The following is a 21060-nucleotide window of genomic DNA, read 5'->3' as shown; positions in this document are numbered from 1 at the left end:
TATGTGTTTGCTGGTAATAACATCATATTGGAACATAAAATTATGAATGTGCTTGATTGCTGTTGTGATTGTCATGATTGTTTTATTTTAATATTAGTGTCAATAAATTTGTTCAAACCAAAAAATAGTCCGGTGCGCCTTATGTATGGAAAATATAGGACAAACAACTTTTTTGGCGGGGTTGCGCCTGATAACCGGGTGGGCCTTATAGTCGTGAAAATAGGGTAATTTAAAGCGAATGTAATGAAGACATTATGTAACCAGCCTTGTGACAAAAAAATGCAATTTCATCCTAAGCAATTATCATTAATAAACCACCATTCTAAAATGGCATAGAACTGTAAAGCGAAATTGCAGCATGAAGAGCAAGACTTTTTTTTTACCTAAATGAACTCCCTCCAAGTCTTGTAGTTTTAAAAAATTCTTTCCTGTATTTCCTAATACATAAGTTTTTTGAACGTACTCACTTTGCAGGTCAGTGCCTTATGCCATTAAACACTTTTCCCATTATTGCCACTTGTTAGTACATGCCGATTTTACAACTCCAATTAAGCAGTGCAACTCCACTTTAAGGAATGGGTCAACTCACAAACGGTGAATGTTTGCATGTAATTGAAGCCAATTGAAATAAATGCAAGAGAGAAAAGACACCTTTTGTTTACCCAAATAACACTAGATAACTCTAGTAACAATTAACTATACATTTCCAAAGAAAACTTTGTTTTAACCAAATTAACCGCATTAAAAATCAAATGAATATTAACCAAACCAAAACAAAATATTGGGAGCGAGGAAATTAGTGGATGAATTGATTTACACATTATGAGCTATTCTGAAAAGTTGACTACTCTATGTGTACATTATGTGCTCTCTGACTGCGTGGTGACAGTTTAAGGTGTTCCCCACTTAAAAATCAACTCGCCTCTTACCATATAATAAGGACTATCACAACTTAAGAAAAATATGGAAGAAAGTCTTGGATAAGATTCACCAACTTTTTCTGAATTGTTTTCTGAAAACTTATCTTTCTGCTGTGCCTGATGAAACTTTAAGGTGTCTTCTTTCCTTTTCAGATTCCCTGGCAAAACGCTGACTGGAAAAAAGTACAAGCCTCTCTTCAATTACTTTGCCATGGTTGGTAAAATCCTTGTTTGTCCCCAACCTTTAACAATTGGCTTCAATCTCAAAATACCTTTTTTTTTTTTAAAAAACATTTTTTCTTTTTCCTTAAGCATATTAGGATACATTTTTGCATTCTTTAATCTCCGATCTGAATTGTTTAATTCCAGTGTGGCGAGAAAGGAGCGTTCCAGGTGTTGACAGATAACTATGTCAAGGAAGAAGATGGCACGGGAGTGGTCCATCAGGCACCTTACTTTGGAGCTGTAAGTATATGCATTAAATTTGTCTTTGTTTCAAAGGAAATTTCATAATTGCAGGCTCATTGCGTGTGCAGGGAAAATGCTCCAATTCGAAAAACAAATATTGCATATTTTAAGAACTTGTTACTCTGTGTATTGGTTTGATCCCAAATTTCCTACATTTAGTTTTTTTTTTTTCAATTATTCTAAATAAAGAGTATGTCTTTGCATCATACGACAGACCTAAATCATGAATTTCCTGGGAGGTGAACTATTTATCTCAACCATACCATTATATTGTCATGGCATTTAAAATCCCACCGGAAAATATAGTAAAAGGTGAACTGTTGTCTTAGTCTCCTTTACCGCTTAAATTTCTTCTTTCAGATTTTGTGTGTTAGGTTTTTTAAACTCGTCGCAATGGACATTTGTATTCTCAAGTTGGTAGATCAATGCGTTTATTCTCCCCCGGTAAGCGTATTCTCTTTTTTCCTTTCACAAATATCTCTGCGCAAAGATGGAAAACGGCCCCGTTAGCCATCCATCTTGCGCCCTTCGACAGGCTATTTGAATACAGAATACATTTACAGTTGGAGTGCAATCAGCTCCTTGGCGCAGGGCTGTCACATAGCAGCAGCAGTGTTTTGTTTCTCGCGTTGCAAACACGCTACTTAGTATGGATAAGTCATAAGGTGCCATTTGCTTGTAAGAGAAGCTTGCCAAAATTGTTGGATAGTTCCTTATTTAGTTGATTCCATTTAAAGGATATCTGTTGAGAGGGTGATGCGATGAAATAATGAATAGGATTATGCTTAAGGTAATGTAGAGAGACAATATTATATTATGTTGCACTCCAAGACAATGTGACAGCTGAATTTGCAGAGTCTATGCTTGAACAGGTGTGTAATTTCCTATGTAGGACGACTACAGGGTTTGCACGGAATTTGGCATCATTCAGAAGGATCAAGCTCCGATCTGTCCAGTGGACGCCTCCGGCTGTTTTACTTCAGAGGTCACCGATTTTGAAGGACAGTACGTCAAAGTGAGTGATGCTTTGCCCCCTAAAATTTCACTTAGCTCAAATGATCCTTATTTCTTATTACATTTTTACACTTAAACCATCCTCATTATTCCAACAACACAGCATACTGTCGCTTGACTGTGAACATATTGTTCTTATCTTTATAGTGTGAATTTAACCTTGCCACACTTAAATTGCAAGCTAACTGAGACCTGCTTATTTGTTCCAAATAATTGGGGTGTATTGAAGTTCAGATGACTGTGTTAACACTTCTCCAAACAAATCTCATGAGCCAAGTGATCACAAGTGATCATAGTTTTCTCCTAAGCCTACAATACAATTCAAAGCATGGCGATTCATGTTCCGATTAATGCTACGAACAGAATAATCGTGCATCCTTGATAAATACAATTATATTACATTTGAAACAAGGGATACATTTATTTTGTAAAAAAAGGTTATGTTGGGGGAGACCACTCTAACCTACCTGGATGAAAGCCACACCTCCCGTAGCACAGCAAATACTCTATTCATAACTCATAGTCTATTCAAAGACGAGACACATAGTCGGAACTTTGAAACATGTAAATAAAAAGCTCTTTCGTTGGATTTATTATCCTTAAGATGTTTGATATCTAAGTACTACTTAACAATTAAGTTTTTCAAAGGAGTTTAATTTGATAAATTTTAATTGCTTCACTAACGCAAGCATAGTTACAGGGAGGGATGCCCACGTTGTATGTACCTAGATTTTTTTACAAGACTGGAGGGGGGCGCTGGTTTTAACACAATAATGTGCTTGAATTCTCAAAGACAGGTGATCGGAGGAAAATACGTCAAATGTGTTTCAATGAGGAATTTGGCATTTAAGATTGCTGAAAACCCAGCCGTTTTCACAAGATAGGATGGGCACTGGTTCAAGCACAAGAATGTGCTGAAATTCTCATAGATGAGTGATTGGAGCAAAACACCATGTTTACTGTGTTTGAAATGGCTAAAAGCGCCTAAAGTTGATTCAGCCAGATGTCACTCCGTTGAACTTAAATGGAATTCTGCTTACTTGCATGCATGACAATACAAGGAAATTATTATTATTATTATTATAATGCAATACCACCTGATGTTGCTGTTCTTAAAAATTTCAAATACTCTCCCTAACCTGACCTCTTTGACTGGTTGTGACATTAGGTCGTCATAAAATTGGTCTGTCTGTGGTCATCTTTGGCAAAGTTTTCTTATTTTGTAAATTGTCTTTTTAAGGGATAAGCAATACCCCCTTTCCCCAAACTTAACCATTGATAGTACAGAGGGGTACAGTGACTACCGATTCTTTTAATACAATGTATACCACAAAAGCAATGACAGCTAATTATAAAGATATGATGTTGTTTCTCCATGCAACATTTCTCCTTGCAACATTTCTCCTTGCATGTACTCCAAATATTTTGTCTTATACTGTCTCCCGGACAGGGTTGATTTTTGGTATCCCAAACCTAGTCCTTTTGATCAAACTAATTATGTCTCAGCTCATGAGCTGTAAATGATTCAGGACCAGGATTTGAAATTTACACACAATTTTAACGTGCGTATAGAGGAAAATGTGTTGTAAGCACATTCGGTGCATTCTGCAACAGCACCCTCAAACATACAGTACATAATGTCGCTACGAAATGCTGAAATTGACATCCATGTCCTGATCAAATATTTCACACCTCAGTGCAGAAAAGGACAGGGAGTGGCGTCTTAATTGATGCTGACGATGCGTTCTTTGCGACCTCAACACTCATTGTCACCGTCGTGTGTTTAAACTGCAAGGCAAGGGTGATGTTTAGAGGTAGCATGAGACATTCTTCAATGCCGCATAAAACCCCTACGGTTATCCGGGCCTGTCTCAGAGGAGCACAGAATCCTAGAACCACTGCCAACATGTTGAGCAGATCTTGCTCTCAGAAAAGCCTGCAAATGACCAGCCACGGCAGCAAAGTAAAGTTCCATAGCGCATCTCTGTCCCGAGGCTCCCATTCCTCTCTGGACGGCCCCGGGGACCCTGAGTTGTGCATCGCTCCTGTCGAACTTGACACAGAGCTCCACCAGACCCGATCTAATGAAAAAGAAGAGATGCAGCAGCTCAACAGCAAATTTGCAGGTTACATCAGCAAAGTGCAGGCACTGGAACAGAAAAACACAGCGCTTCAGGAAGAGTTGGCCAGCCTGCTGGGGTACAACAAGGGTGCGTCTACTAGCTTTGCTGAAGAATACGAGCGCAAGTTGAAAGAGGTGCGAGATGTCATTCAGGCCTTGACCAACGAGAAAGGGGAGGCTGATATTGAATTAGGTTACCTTGAAGAGGAGGTAGAAGTTTGGAAACTCAAATTAGATGATGAGCTCACCCTCAAAGAAGAGGCGGAAATAGTATTTCAAGCGTTCAATCAGGATGTTGAAGACGCCGCTGAGTGCAAGGCTGAACTGGAGAAGCGCGTCGAGCAGCTGGTGGCTGAGATTAAGTTTCTCAAGCAGCTCTACAATGAAGAGGTCTCCGACCTTTCAAAGCAGGTGGAAGATGCCAAAGTGACCATCGAATTGGATGAAGAGCGACCTGACCTTGCCGCCTGCCTACGCAACACAAGAGCAGAAATCGAGGCAGTAGCGGCTCGTAGTGTCCAAGATGCGGAGAAGCTGTACAAGAGCAAGTTTGACACACTGCAGGAGCACGCCAGCAAGCACGAGGAGAAGTTGAAAATCATGAAAGAGGAGATGGCGACGTTGCACAGTCATCAGACTGACCTTCAGAGCCAGATTGAGGGCCTGAGGGTCCGCAAGGCCGGCTTTGAACAGCAGCTGGAGGACATGGATGCGGCCCATTTACAGAAGGCGGCCATTCACAAGGATGTCATTTCTCAGTTGGAAAAGCAGCTCTGTGAGACAGAGATGGAGATGACCAAGCATTTGCAAGACTACCAGGAGCTGCTGCACACCAAGCTCAAGTTAGACACCGAGATCGCAACCTACAGGAAGCTGCTCGAAGGAGAAGAGCTCAGGCTGCGGATGACCAAAGATGACTAAGTTGTCCTCAAAGGTGCATGATTGCATTATGGCCATGATTTATTCTAGATAACCTTTGTTAAATATTCAGGAATCTTTTGCACATTCGTGCCAATCTGCAACACATAACATTTTTTCCAGAATGTACGACTTATCCAAAAACTCCAAATTCGCCAGAAATCTGACAGTACGCCCTGCAATCAGTTGTGCCTTATCTATGGAAAAAAGGGAAATGCATACTGGTATATTATCATATTTGTGCAATTATTGATCAATTGATATCTATAACACACCAATTGCATAACAATTGTGGCAATTGGGATTAAACCCAAATTTTGACTGTAAGAGCGCCAAATCCCTGTACACTAGCCCCATGTAGACATAAATGACGTCATTATTACTCTATTTTAGTCAGAGTATCAGATGTATCAAATGTAATAGAAATGAGAAATAAAGGTTTATTTCACATTTTCGTAGCTCAAACTAAGCATTGTAAGAGACAAATATTGTGTAATGCATCCGGCCATGTGTTTATTTATATCTTCGGGGACAACCAAATTAATTTCCACAATGACTTTCTCTTGATTTAGTTCAGAATCTCATGCACGTAAAGACTTTGCGAGTAGGAGATAAAATACTTCCTCGACCACAGACCGGTTTGATGTCTGATAAGATTATCGTGACCCTGACCAATAATATCAACAACGTGATATTGTGACTTAAAATAATCTTGTGATGACATGGAACCTAATGCTTTTTCCTGCGTTTTCTGTACGGCTAGGCTAGAGGAAAGGATCCAGCACTCTCAACTCCCGTTGCATCCGAATTTTGCAATTGTGATCAGCAATGCATTTCGACTGGTCAATCAATGCACAAATATGGAACATTTTTATTTGCAGTGTAACCTAAGCCCTAACTGTAGAAGTATAATAAGGCAAATTTTTGGGGGTGTGCCAAATAATTCGATGCACCCTTTAGTGCAGAAAATACAGTAATTAAGATTTTCAAGTATACAAGCAAATTACGTGATCATGTAGGCCATTATGAATATGGTGGCATATGGTGCTCGGGCAAGTTGCATCATCTAGTCTGTGGCCCAATTTTCCCAGCAAACTCCCTTGTTTCTCTGTTCGGTCCTGCTCCTTAGTGCGTCATATTGGACACCGCTTCCTAAAATAGCCTCTTTTCCATTCTATTGCTTCTCCTGCCACCAAAGCACCTCTTCCCATTTGTCATCACTGGCAGGCGTAACGTCTCCTATGTTCTACCTGATATTCCGTGTCCTCTTTCCTGCATGTACACCTCATGATCTCAGCCCCTCTTCATGACAAGTCACTAAATTCAGCAATCCCATATTAAAGGTTGTGACTCTATTTCTCCAAGTATCAGTTCTTGATCAAGCCTGTGCTGTAAACAAATAAAGATTGGAATGAATATGTACATTTCTGCTTTATAACCACATACTGGAGTATACTAAATAAATACATGGGACACATTTTGTGAGATTGAGTTGCCTCTGCCTCTGCAACTTTTGATGACAATGTCCTTGTCTATAGACAAGAAAATTTCCTTTTCAGTGCACATCAGTATGAAGGCCTCAAAGTTCTGAAGACAGTGAGCTTCTTAGCCTAGTTTTCACACATTTTAAAGCAGAGACGCTCTGCTCACATGCAACCTGAGTAGAAGAAAGGGTCAACAGGAACCAGGGGTGGCTAACCCAGTCCTGGAGAGCCGCACGTCCTGCATGTTATGGAGGTTTCTCTGCTCCAACACAGGTTACACCAATTTTCAGCTTGTGAGCAGGCATTGTGAGAGCTTGATAACGATCCAGGTGATTGGAATCACCTGTATTGGAGCAGAGAAACCTCCAAAGCATGTAGGGCGTGCGGCTCTCCAGGACCGGGTTAGCCACCCCTGTTATATGCCAGCCCAATAATATGATAGGCATCCGTAAGGAGGACCTGCTTTTTCTTCTTTTAATTGTTTCCCAATTTGTTTTTTCTTTTGTTCCTAGCATGTATCCTTTTTTTTTTTCTTTTTTTTTCCTTCCTTTTGTTTCTTTTTTCATTGTTTTTTTAAGCTTTAGGGTTAGGGTTAGGGTTTGCTTTATTTGTCCCCCCAAAGTAAAACGAGTTATAACAGTCCTTCTTTCGTTTCTTTTTCATTTCCTGGCTTTTTGGCTCCACCTAGCACTGGTATCATTAGCGCTGTTCTGTGTTAGATTTACTGCTACGGAAAAGAAGAGTGGTGGTGGGCCAAATCAACATAAAATTTTGGAAGGGGAAATTCCCCCAAATGGTAAAACTCACCTCTTCTGTTGAACTAAATGTGCCCTAATAGCTGATGAGAGAATTAATGCACGAGTAAGGTTAGATAGTTCAAGTGACAGATCCATCCATCCATTCTCTGCACTGCTTATCCTCAGTAGGGTTGCCGGGGTGCTGGAGCCCATTCCAGCTATCTTTGGGCAAGTGGCAGGGGACACCCGAAGTTGGCTAGGATGAGCTCTAGCACCCATGCGACTTTGATAAGGATAAGCTGCGCAGAAAATGGTGGATTGGATATATCATCAAGTTCTGTTCAGGAAAGAATATCGTGCAACTTTAAAGATGGCTATTAGCTGAAGTAAATTGTTCTATCACGTTTTAATGTGTAAGGGCCAACAAAATGCAATGCAAATAAATAATTGCAGTAACTGCTTAATATATTGTTAGATGTTATATAAATGCTTAGACTTTAATTAATTATTTTTTAATTAATTTGTTTCTGCATACCAGTAATTTTATTTTACATTTGCATTCATTTTAAAACCATTTGGGTTTTAGGATGCTGACAAGAATATCATCAAATGGCTGAAGGAAAAGGGCCGCCTTGTCAACTCCAGCACTTTCAAACACAACTACCCATTCTGCTGGAGGTAAGACTTGAAAAAAATTGCATAATCCCGACGTATCCAGCAATATTTGCAATTAAAGGTCGTAATAACTACTGCCTTATTCAGCAGTACAAAACCATGTGAGCTCTGGTGAAGTTGGTTTCTCAGTCAGCGGTATCTAAATGTACCTCAGGGTCAATAATGGTTTGCGGTCTGAGTGCAGAATCAATTCAAAGTCAGTGTGCATGCACAGTTGTAACCTTTCAAGGTCCCATATTAGCAGAACTTCAATTCATTAGCTTCCCCCAGAGCAGCAGTTGGGGCAATTAAGCCCGTCTTATTCAACAATGTCAAGCCACAAGTAGATGCAAACTCACCAAAATCAAAGCCTCTATTTACTCCTCAACAGTGAAGCTTTGCAATGTATGTAAATTTGCCGTGATAGGGGAAAAACAAGTCTATAAAACAACCTACTGGCCCTTCCCAGGCTATTTTTCACCTGCCCGTGACTGTTTCATTTACACGTAGGTCAGACACTCCCCTGATCTACAAAGCTGTACCCAGCTGGTTTGTTCGAGTGGAGCACATGGTGCAGAAGCTTCTTGACAACAATGGACAGTGTTACTGGTAAGACTTTGTTTTAATGGTGATTGCTATGTTTTCTTTGCTTCGGCACACTTAGAAAATGTGGACATCAGATTTCATGTATAGCAATAAATGTTTTATTCATAACTGACATATTACCTAATGGAAAAAAAATACTAGTGAAAAAAATAAATGAATAAAAAGTCTTCCGCATGCTTAATCTTGCATGGGTCCATGCATATACAATTTATGTTGCATCCAATTAACTGGCTCCATTTCCCTAGCGTGAACGTGAGGGACCATGTGTTCATAAATTTGCTCATCATTTAAAAAATTCAACTGTTAATTTCCGTCATTTATTAATGACTAACTACTGCTGTCAAGTGAAAAGGGTCCTATACGAAAGAAAATAATGAGGTACCCCTTTATATATATATATATATATATATAGAGTTGGAAAAAAAATCTTGCTCCACATACGACCTAAAATCCAGGTCATGAGCATTCCCAGGAGCTACTCCTGGAAACTGCTTGAGAAGGCTCACTGTTTGTGACTCCTCACCGCCAGTGTCAGCTTGTCCAGGTTTGCGCATGCAAACAACTATCAAAAATAAATAAAATAAATAGTGCTGTAAAACTTTATTGGGTGTACGTTCATTCAAAGTTACAGTAACTTTGCAGCACGTGCTTACGTATCAACGATGTCGATCAACGATGGTTGAGTAATAATAAGCTTTACAAATACCATATATAATTAGATTCTATTTTTCCGATTTTATTCGTGACAAACTGCATTTTGCACATTAGAAATAATCACTTAAACTTACGTACCAAGTACCCTGCTAATTTTTCACACTGATGATCGTGATAGTGGAATGAGAAGTAGAAGTAAATGTCTGCATGAAAGCCCACTGGTATTACTCAGGTGCTCCCAGTGCTCTTTTTTTGAGCGGCTGGTAATGGGACTGTCAAACTGAGATGAATGACTAGCCACTAGGAAGGAGAAGACGGGGACACACACACACACACACACACACACACACACACACACACCATCATATGTTCACTCAAAGAAAAAGCGAGACTAACGTGTACTACTGTAGAGTATATTGTGCTATAAACTTAACTCTTTCAATGCCAGATGTTTCAAATGGTCCCTGCCATTTTTACTTATTTTTAGTCCTGTAGCTGTATAATACAGGCATAGGACATACAGTACCAAAGAAAGCCTCAACCCTTCATTAGAAAAAAAAATTAGAAATGTTTCTACCTTTTACTATTGCTTAATAAACAAAAGTTGAGAAAAATACTTGTTTCCAAGAAAACTCCTGAGGAAAAAAAAACTTTTGTGAGAGGATTCATTTTAAGCAGAACCTTCACTTAGGTGCTTTTGTTTTGCATTTGTGATACCTCCAATATCAAAACAATGCTTTCCATAAACATAAGGTCACTTGACTTGCAAAATAACATTTTAATGCACAGACACTGAATATATGCATGAAGGATACATGAACTCTCCAAGAACTTTTCAGCGCCTGATTTTTTTGGTCACCATGGCTATCCCTGGGGCGTGCACGAAATGTCATCCATCTCTGACCAGACGATGATGATTGGATTTGGTCATCTTTTTCGAAAGGAAAACGCTCTGTTGAAGCTCTGTTGCCCAGTTGTCAATGCCTTGCAATTCTCCCCATACTGCTTCACTACACCTACACACACTCATTTGAGGGAAAAAGGAAGCAATAGAAGGAAGTTGGGCTTTCTTGATGTGTGGACAAAGACCTGATCAAAGGCAGTCCTGCCAGCTAATGGTGATCTATCATACTGATATTCCCAGAGGCTTGATATGTACTGATAAGCAGCGCCAAACTCTTTATATTAGTTATTTAATATAAAACAAGAAAAAATTTGTTTTAATTTTGACACTCCGGGACAATGCTTCTGAAGACGTATGGATATGTTATGACATTGAATGAGTTAATTTTATAGCAATGTGCATTTTATTTGGCTCAAAACCAATTTCCCTATGCTGCATAAACCGGCAGATCATTATTGGTGTTTTTGTGGACTACATTAAATATAAATTTTTGCACCTTTATTTATAAATACCAAATAATATAGTTTATGTATCAGTTAATATTTGCAAAAGTTTATACAGGACTGCAATTTATCTTTTTGACCTAAATAGAGAATTCTTTTTTTTTTTTTTCAGAGCAAAGACACTGGCAAATATTCCGTAAACATTAGACTGACTTTAATTAATTCTTTTGGGTGATGATTTTACAAATGATACAAGCTTTAACACACAGTACATACAGTATGTCACTAAAGTGAGTACAACCCTAATATTTCGGCAGATATTTCATCGTAATGTTTAAATTGAACAATGCTGAAAAAACATTGCTTTGACAAAATGAAAGGTAGTCTGTGTAAAGCTTATATAGGAGTGTTAACTTTTTTTCCACTCAAAAAAAACTCAAAATATAGCCATTAGTAGCTAAACCCCTCATAACAAAAGTAAGTACACGCTAAAGTAAAAGTTCCTCTAGTGAAAATGTATTATTACACCTTCTCAATATTTTGTGTGGCCAACATGATTTTGCAAAACTATTATTATCCTCCTGGCCATGGATTTCACCAGAGCCTCCCAAATTGCCACTGTGGAATGCTCTTCCACTCCTCCGGGACAACATGACTGAGCTGGGAGATATTCAAGATCTTGTGCTTCTTCATCTTCCTCTTGAGGATACCCCAAAGATTTTATGTTGGATTTAGACATTGAGACATGCCTTGCCATGCCCTTTACACCCTTAGCCCACTAAGAAAAAGCCTTGATTATCATAGAGCAGGGGTGTGAAACTCATTTGCACAGAGGGCCAAAACTTAAACCACACCTTTGGTCGCGGGCCGAACAATACACTAGACGTTTTATTTAACATAAACACAAATTCAAAACAGACAATAATATTATTATAAGACAAATAAACTTAATTCAACATACTTTGTTCTCCATAAAATCTGTCAAAACTAGACAAATTCAAAATTTTAATACATATAAATACAATTTGTGCTTTGAACCAGAATTGTGTGCTTTTAACTTGAAAATGGATGTTTTGACTCAAAGTGCTGTTATACATTATATTTTTGAATTACTGCCACGTAAGCTCCACAAACAAGACACACTGGTTTACTGACAATATTCAGCCGCCCATCTGTATGGAAAGGCAAAGGTTTTTAGCATATATTTTTCTTTTGGCCTTTGTGATGGTTTAGCATCCACATTATCCACGCCATCAGAAACATGTCTCCTTTTATCCTTCTTTGCAGCAGTATTCAGTATATAGATGCTCGTCCCTGGGCGTCACCTCTCCGCTTCCTGACACTTACAATTCACTTATAATAGCTGACGTGTTGTTTGTGAGTAGATTAGCCCTTTAGTAGTTTTAACAGTGGCTGCGCTCAAGCTAATCGATTGATGCGGGAACGTTTCCCCAAGGTCTTGCGATGGCAGCTAAAGCACTGCATTATGGTATTTGAAGTATGAAAGTTATCAGCGCTTGGTCTAGCCAGGCCATTGTAGCTGATGTATATAAAATTATTTCGCGGGCCAGATATAATTGTACATCAGGGCGTGAGTTTGACAGCCTTGTCTTAGAGGGTTTTTGGATGGAGGGGATCATTCTTTGCTCCAGTATTCCACAGAACATGCTTGAGTTCGTGTTTTCCTCAATGAAATGCAATTCCCCAACTCCAGTTGCACTCATGCAGCCCCAAACCATGACATTCCCAACACCATCCTTGACTTTAGGCGCGACACAATCATGTTTGTACTCCTTACCTGGTTGCCGCCACACATGCCTCACACCATCTGAGCCAAATAAATTAATCTTTTGGCTTATCGGACCAGAGGTTATCTTTGCAGTAAACCATTGTCTTTGTTTACATACTTCTTTTCATCGTGCCAAAGCAATGCTTCTTCCGTGATGTTTCATTAAACATATATAATTTCTGCAGAAATGTGAAGGGTGTACTCACTTTTGTGATATACTGTATGTTTTCCCGTCAACAATGTACACTGTACATGTACACAGTATGTTGATAATGCAAGTTCCATAATGATGGATTTCGTTCACTTGCTGTAAGCCTTCAAAAATACGCTCTAACGCAACTTTCTAATTAAAACTTTCCTTCAGCGCCCGTTAAATAATTGAAAGGACGCATTTTGATTAGACGCACCACTTCTGCTCCCGTGAAGATTTTTAATTCTGCCAAGATTGTCTGTCAGGGAGCAGTGCCATCTCATCAGCATCCTCATAAAAAGAAAAATCCTCCCCGGGTTCAGTGTGCTTCAGATCATGTTCGTATTCGTTGATCAGCGGCTAAAAGAAAAACAAAGAAGCCCTTCAGAAAGCAAAGTGCTTGTTATCATATCCCCACAGTCATTTGTTCGGCTTGTCTCGCTTTCTTGCACTGGCGCAGCGGGCAGGCGAAGGCTAAGTATCTATTAGGACCTTTTTCTGAGTAAATCTGCGACCGACCTAACGAGTACTCGGAGGAGAGCTCATCTCTTCAGCGGAAGGACGCTTGGCTGCACTTTGCTTACCACAGCCAGACATAATGACAAATAGATGAAGTAGATCAATCGATTCAATTCACCTTTTTCCATTCCTTCATATAAAGCCAAAGTTGTGTGAAAAACAATGCTTTTTAAATGAAACCTTGGTTCCTCATGCAAATGGCGTCTTGCAACTAGGGCATGAAACGTGTGTATATGTGTATGAAGTTGGATTTGGTTAATTAACTGACTTGTGTACTTTTCCGTAAACACCAACTATGCTTGTGCAGTTAAAACAAAATATATTTTGAACCACGGAATGGACATTAAGGTGCATGCCTACAGTATTTTTAGGTGTGCTATACTAAACGTTTTCGGTAAACTGCCTATTTGTGCAATGACAGATCATTAATAAACATTGCTTACCTAAAACATAAAACTTTGTATGCAACGGGATTGGATCTCGAGTCGTGCCAATGACAGCGCTAACACTTTACCATTACACCTCCAGTGGTACAAATGTCATCCGAAAAGGCATTAGATCTTATCCTTAAATCGTTATACATGATTAAACACGGTTACTCTTCCTGGAGTCTCAACTTCATGCGCCTTATGTCTGAAAAATATAAGACAAGACTATTTTTGGGAAGTGCCCCTTATAGTGCGGAAAAAATGGTATGTATAAGAGTCACTGCTTTACTGACAAATTATTATTATTATTTTATGAGTTAAATGTGTTGGATAAGACTCCACACCTCACATATAGCAAGGAAAACATAAGAGTAGTAAAGGGACTTCAAAAGCAGCTGCAGGAAAAAACAAATAATTAAATTGATATATTAGGGGCCTAAATAGAAATGTCTGTTACAAATGGGAATTGATGAACTCATTGCTTAGTGGGTGGATGCAGAAGGCGATTTATCGGCTCTCCTCCCCCTACCACATTGTCTCTTAGCTTATGCTGAACAGCACTGCAAGTCACAGCAAAAAGAGAAATGGTAACATTCTGTAAAGAGTTCAAATGAAACCCATGTCAAAATTCTTGTCATAATAATTTACACTTCAAAAAACGTTTGTTCTTACCACATTGGAAGACAATTTAGATAATTCGAGGGTAATTTAAATTCTTTTGGGGGGTTCAGTAAGGAAAAATCATTTTTTATAGTGAGAAAAACTATTCTGTTATTTTGGATAAGTTTTGTTGTTTTCCCATCCAAATGCCACCCCAAACCCTAAAAAGATGACAAATGAGTTTATTTGAGTCAGTCTATAAGAGATACTTTTGTCCACACGCCTTACAAGCAGCTTGACAAAGGCTGCAATTATGGTTTCAGCCAGAAGATGGCTTCAGCGAGTACAATTTTTTGAAGTTACAGACACCACCTTTAAAGAAAATTAGGTTAAAACATAGTACAGCAATAATTGTGTTTTAAGAAAAAATACAGTAAAACAATAAATATGGTACCGTATTTTCTGGACTATAAGGCGCACCCAACAACGCTAAATCAGACAGAGATTTAAACATACATACCGGTGTATTATCATCTTTGTACAATTATATATCAGTTAACATTTATTGCTGACCTTAGTTGCATAACCATGTTGTTAATGAGGATAAAAAGCGGGAGGCGACGCTAAGAATACTTCATTTTACCGCCCAGGCCCCTAGGAACATAGATGGTTTAAAAAAATAAATAATGTCTTTTCTCATTATCACACTATCACAGTACCAGATACAAATGTTACAGAAATGAGAAAACAAAAAAAAGATTAAAAATCTGTATAAAATTTAGTCTCTTCTCTTTTTTTTTTCTAGCCCAAATTTCGTATCATGAGACACAAACATTGTTGAATATGTGCCATGCTTTTATTTTTATCTTTCAAGACGACCAAATTACTTCCCACCGTGCCTTTCTTGTCATTCAGTTCAGAATCTTGTGTGCTTTGTAAAGACTTTGCCAGTCAGAAATTCAATGCCATATTTCCGTGCTCCCCAACCTTTTCTTGATTACGGACAAGTTAACCATCTGACAATATTCCCACATCACAATGTGGTACTGTGACTAAAACTTGGGTGATGGTGGCAAAAAACAATGCCTTTTCGTATGTCGTCTGTATCCCTAGTGGTCTAGTGGGACGCGGATCCGGCTTTTTTCCTGCCGTGATCCAGGTTTGAATACCTTTGCATCAATTTTTTTGCAGTTGTGGTCAGTGGTGTATTTCTTCTGATGAATCAATGCACAACAATGATACTTTTTTATTTTTAGTGCAACTTACTGTAGTTATAATTCTATCGCTCGTTTCGCCTTATGGAAGAATAATTGTCACAAAAGACCAATTTTTTGCGCCCTATAGTGTGGAATTATTTGACATTTCGAAAATAAGCAACATTTTTTGCCAAAGGAATGGTATCTTTTTAAACCCACCATTTTGATATATACTACATGTGTAGACTATAAATTGGGCAGCTACTGTACATCCAGCCCTCTACATCCATCCTGGGGTGGCCATTTTGCCACTTGCTGTCAACTGAAAATGACATCATAGCTGCTCAAGGTCAAATGTTGAAGACTGACCTCCTTTGTTGTGCAACAACCACAACTCTCATTATGTCTTCGATATCTTGCAGGGTTCCGGATTTTGTGCGTGAGAAGCGCTTTGGAAACTGGCTAAGGGATGCACGTGATTGGGCCATTTCCAGGAACCGTTACTGGGGCACACCAATCCCCATGTGGGTCAGCGATGACTACCAGGAGGTCAGAAAAACGGGAAAGAGACTGAAATGAAAAAAGAGAGTGTTCTAAATGATCGTCATAAGGCATTATTATAAGTTACTCATGTTTATGAATATATATGTTAGCTTTTACTTTTTTTTTCATTAGGTAATATGGGACTCACCATTGGTATTTGGTGACCACCGTTTCCAATGCGTAGCGTGTTTACATATTACATGGTGTCTGCTTCCCCTCAGGCACCATTAAAGAGTGGTTCCATAAACTAAATCCATGCATAATTCATTGACATACAAAAGAAACTTAATGCGCTCAGGTTCCTCATAATACCAGAGAGAGCGACCGTCAAGGAATACAATGCAAATATTAATTGATTAGAAAAAAAAAGGTAATGGAAGGTGGAGAGAAAAATGCATTAACATGCAGTACAACCTCTGAAAGTAAACAATCCAATGTGTATGGCGAGGCCAGTTGTATTTTACTCCCATTTAATGTGCAGTAAATTGTGTGAAGGTAATTGAGGGGCCAGGTTCGAGCTTTTAAAATTATCCACAGGATAGGAGACATTAGTCATGGATTAAACTCAAAATATACTGAGCCTCTCACTCTGTTCGCCAACACAAAGACTGACCACAGTAAAACCTAACTGACAGTGTGAAATCAAGTGAACATAATGAAGTGTTAACAATTGGGTTGCTTTTTTTTAGTTTAAATCAAGAACTGGTCCCTAGCCAGAAAGAGCGACTGCTCCTGGCCTCATGGCTGGAAATAGCACTGTGACTGGTTGCCGCCTTAGTCTTTCCACACAGCCAGCGTACACCCAAAATATGTTTCGTCAAGGCTAGTAGTACGATAGTGCTAGTCTTTTTTTGTTATGTCCAATTCAGTTTTTTCCCCCCCAGGTGCTGTTGTATGGGGGTAGCTCCAGTGTCTGCCATAACTAAAGCATACTCTCTAAAGAAATAACTTTATGGAATTACTTCTCTAAAAGTTTAACTTTAATGGTAAATTTACATGTAATAAATTACCCAGTCTACTTTTAAGGATTCCGTTCCTCATCAACCACACAAAGTACACTTACACAAGCTCTATTAAAAGGCAAACATGTGCTTTTCTCATATGGATGATCTAGTAAAATCCTGAGGTTAATTACTGTATTTTCTGCATGATAAAGAGCACAGAATTTTTAGGCCCACCTCCCCAAAATTAGGTTTTGTCATATATTTTCCATTCAGGCTTATCGGACTATATGGCGCAGCAGTAGGAACATCAACGAAACCGTCAGATAAGTCAAACTTTATTAACCCCTCAACTTTTCTGCGGGCCGTCGGACTGTAGAAACGTGCAAACACTGTGTCTGTCTTGTAATTCAAGATATGCTGATCATTTAAAAATATACTCATCATAGAGACATCGCGATCAGTATAAAACAAGATACCTGAAAAATAAGAAACCAAGGTAGCTCATCAAAGACGTCGTCTTGCAGCCATCACATTCGATGATAATACGCAACCAAGTTATTATCAATCGCTTTTAATATGATACATTTTAAAAGATTTAATCAGTGTAAAACAAGTTATTAATGCATTGACAACTGAACAAATGTGAGCCTTTGTGCCTTAAATTCCCTTGTGTGTGGTTATCAGGTGGTGTGTGTCGGCTCCATTGCCGAACTAGAAGAACTAAGTGGAGTCAAAGTAACTGACCTGCATCGGGAGAGGTGAGTAATCGAGCAGAAAGCCCCACACTGGCACCGCACTGTGCAGGAATCAAAACTATTCTCTTTTTGAAGCGCATAAAAGGGATTTTGGCTGTAATTTCACGCTTTTTGCACTCACACCCTCCCCAGCATTGACCATCTGACCATTCCCTCGCGCTGTGGCAAAGGTGTGCTACGGAGGATTACCGAGGTTTTCGACTGCTGGTTCGAGAGTGGCAGCATGCCCTATGCCCAGGTCCACTACCCTTTTGAAAACAGAAAAGAATTTGAAGACGCATTTCCGGCTGATTTCATAGCGGAGGGTATCGACCAAACTCGGGGCTGGTAAGTAGGTGCGATAAAGACGGAAAATGCGCCTTATATTGTGAAAAGTACGGTAACTGATATGCTGTCATTAAGTTGTAATTGTCTGTGCAGTAGAAACAATCAACCCTATGTGTGTCAAAAAGCCATATGAAGTGTGTTATCTTTGAATAACCTTTTTGAAATCTGTTTTCTGGGTTTTGACATCTGTAGTTCAGTATTAATACAAATATTTTTTGAAAAACTAGTAAAGAATATTGTCTTTTTTACATTTTAGGTTTTATACCCTGCTGGTGCTCTCCACAGCCTTGTTTGGAAAACCGCCCTTCAAAAATGTCATCGTGAATGGCTTGGTTCTGGCTAGGTTAGTTTTCAGTTTTATAAATGATGCCCCCTACCCCTTAAGTTGTTTTCTTTCAACTATATTTTTTCTTTGGCCCCACTCATTTACCTGTCTGTTCACCTGCTGCCGCTTAATTTCATAGCGCTCATGCACTGTGACATCTAGTCCCTTTAAGGTCCTCATTAGTTTGGCCTCTCCTCCTATTATTTTCCTCCTCTTGAGCCCTGGGCCCTAAACACAGCACCATGCTCTCAGGCCTGCTGACCTGGAAGGGCTCCACTAATTTGAATGCCAAGTGCGCGGTTACTTGGATATAATTTCATGCATGCGTGCTTGAGTACGCGTCTATACGTGCGCACATTAATGCCTTTGCCTGTCTTACACCCGCAGCGATGGACAGAAGATGAGCAAGCGCAAGAAGAACTACCCAGATCCGGGCCTCATAGTGCAGAGCTATGGCGCTGATGCCCTCAGGTTAGCTCTCGCGCTTGAATGTGAGCAAGTGTGATTGTGCATATCTGAAGCATGAATAGCTATGTAGCAGTGTGTGTGGGTGTGTGCCAGCTAACCCACCTTATGTCATTAGCATGAAGAGTTTCAAAAGAATCACGAGCTACTCGGAACTGCAAGTCCTGCAATACTGTACACTCATGCACACACACACACACACACACACACACTCTCATGCACATTCCTCTTTTGCCCTGAGCAGTCGAGCACCGTGACCATATGGCCTAATGAATAAAGCACCACACAGTTGCACCATATGTTCACATGCACGGGAAGAAAATTGAGTTGCAAAGAGGAGAATAGAACTGTTTTGTTTCTCAAATAGAATAGGTCTCTTTTATTCCCGCATTGGATCAATCCCAGTTTTATGGCAGCTATGGGGAAATATGTGGCACAAGAGAATATATAATATTCAAAGATGCTGAGCAGAAGCAAATGTCATCTGCTGCCAATGTTGGATTAATACTTATTTATGTGAAGTTACATCTGCAAATCTTTATTTGTACTGAAAAGCTAGAGTAGAAATCTATGATACAGAATCAATTCATTGATGTAAAAAAAAGTCAATATTGTCATGTGTCGGTTAAGAAGCTACAAATTGGCTTGTCTACATTCTGTTTTTGCTCAGATACAGTATCAACAAAAAGGCAAGCTGATACATGGCGTATCCTCTGCAAGCATTTGTAAAGGAAATTTACATTGGGAACCAGGAAGACGTTGAGCTGAAAATATTAATATTACAAATTCGACTTAAGCTCAATGCATGTTTTTCTGTGAGGATGAACATTGAACAGCTGGCCATTACTCATGAATGCATGAAGAAAATACCTAAATGGTAGCTTGCATTCCTTAAAAGTTACTGAAATATGTCATGTCACATAGCATTGGAAAGCTCAAACTCTTGGACTTTAAGATATTATTTCATACCATTTCAAAATATACTCGTCAGAGAAACATCACAATCAGTCTTTAACAAGATACCCAGAAACTATAAAGCCGGTGTATCTCACCATGACGTCCCCTCGGCCGGCTTCAACTTCTTTTAATGTCCCTGAAAATGGCTTTGTTACAACAATGACAATCCATAGAATATAACTGTAAAATATTTAATCCATAACACACAATGCCTACAGATAAATAGGAATTCAAACATTTCTGCTACGATGTTGCTTCTTGTAATCCGTTTGTTTCGCCACATTATTTCCGTTTACAAATAAACAGACCCCTAAGATTATTCTCAATGTGGTTGTTAGCACTCCCCATTCAATTTACACCTTTTCCATGACAACGGTTTATGCCAGTTTCATTCATGCACCAAGTATGAAGTTGCATTAAACTTGGGTCTTCCTCGACACATATGTTCCACTTGGCTCACTTTTACCTTTACTGCTCGGGCGCCCCCGGCAGCCGTTCCAAAAAATGCACAAATTGGTTGCATAAGCTGCGGGGCTGAAAGCTTGGGAATAAAGTTGTGCCCTTTAGTACGAATTTTACGGTAATAGTTTGGCAGCACTGCTCAAAATTAATGCATTGACCAACACAGCCATAAAGCACTGTCCGAACTGCCTCTAGTCTTACTTTTTCTTTTCTTTCTTTTTAGATTGTATCTGATCAACTCCCCTGTTGTGAGAGCGGAAAACCTCCGTTTTAAAGAAGAGGGTGTTCGAGATGTGTTGAAGGATGTCTTCCTTCCGTGGTACAATGCCTATCGCTTCCTGGTGCAGAATGTGCAAAGGTTACAGAAGGTAAAGGTGCTTAATGAACTCACATATGGGTAGTTGTCCAAACACTCCTGCAAGTAATCCTTCACTGCCTCTGCTCAATAGTTTAAAAAACAAAACAGACATGTTTGATGGCATAATAACTTCAGCCTAAAAAGTAATTGCTCATTAGTACAGAACAGTAATTACTTTTGATAAATAGAATAAAATAAAGTTGTAAAAAGGCGCAGTAATTAGTCCCAGTGGTGTTTTTGATATGGGTCTAAGCGTTGGGGTGCACTTTTAATGTTGT

The 21060-nt window shown here is 39.2% G+C and overlaps 2 protein-coding genes across 3 annotated transcripts in view; both read left to right on the top strand.

The window, feature by feature from the left end:
• Positions 1 to 21060, top strand: part of iars1 (isoleucyl-tRNA synthetase 1) — a 61713-nt gene that overhangs the window by 15093 nt on the left and 25560 nt on the right. For both annotated transcript variants that reach the window (XM_088338116.1, XM_088338115.1), the window contains exons 9-19: positions 1074 to 1134; positions 1290 to 1385; positions 2281 to 2403; positions 8250 to 8341; positions 8828 to 8926; positions 16069 to 16195; positions 17818 to 17891; positions 18021 to 18215; positions 18472 to 18558; positions 18928 to 19011; positions 20648 to 20792. In XM_088338116.1, the coding sequence (XP_088194242.1) occupies positions 1074 to 1134; positions 1290 to 1385; positions 2281 to 2403; positions 8250 to 8341; positions 8828 to 8926; positions 16069 to 16195; positions 17818 to 17891; positions 18021 to 18215; positions 18472 to 18558; positions 18928 to 19011; positions 20648 to 20792 (1183 nt within the window). The remainder of the gene's footprint in view (positions 1 to 1073; positions 1135 to 1289; positions 1386 to 2280; positions 2404 to 8249; positions 8342 to 8827; positions 8927 to 16068; positions 16196 to 17817; positions 17892 to 18020; positions 18216 to 18471; positions 18559 to 18927; positions 19012 to 20647; positions 20793 to 21060) is intronic.
• vimr1 (vimentin-related 1) lies at positions 4309 to 5445 on the top strand. Its single transcript, XM_088337137.1, has one exon. It carries the CDS (start codon positions 4309 to 4311, stop codon positions 5443 to 5445), a length of 1137 nt encoding a protein of 378 aa, XP_088193263.1.

This window comes from Urocampus carinirostris, chromosome 6 (genome assembly GCF_059441175.1).
Source record: "Urocampus carinirostris isolate Australia breed hairy pipefish chromosome 6, RoL_Ucar_1.0, whole genome shotgun sequence".
NCBI classification, from domain to species: domain Eukaryota; kingdom Metazoa; phylum Chordata; class Actinopteri; order Syngnathiformes; family Syngnathidae; genus Urocampus; species Urocampus carinirostris.
This window is presented reverse-complemented; position numbering and strand designations above follow the sequence as displayed.

What these genes read in the sequence shown, in the direction of transcription:
- vimr1 (XM_088337137.1), top strand. Translation starts at nt 4,309, where the DNA reads ATGTTGAGCAGATCTTGCTCTCAGAAAAGCCTGCAAATGACCAGCCAC.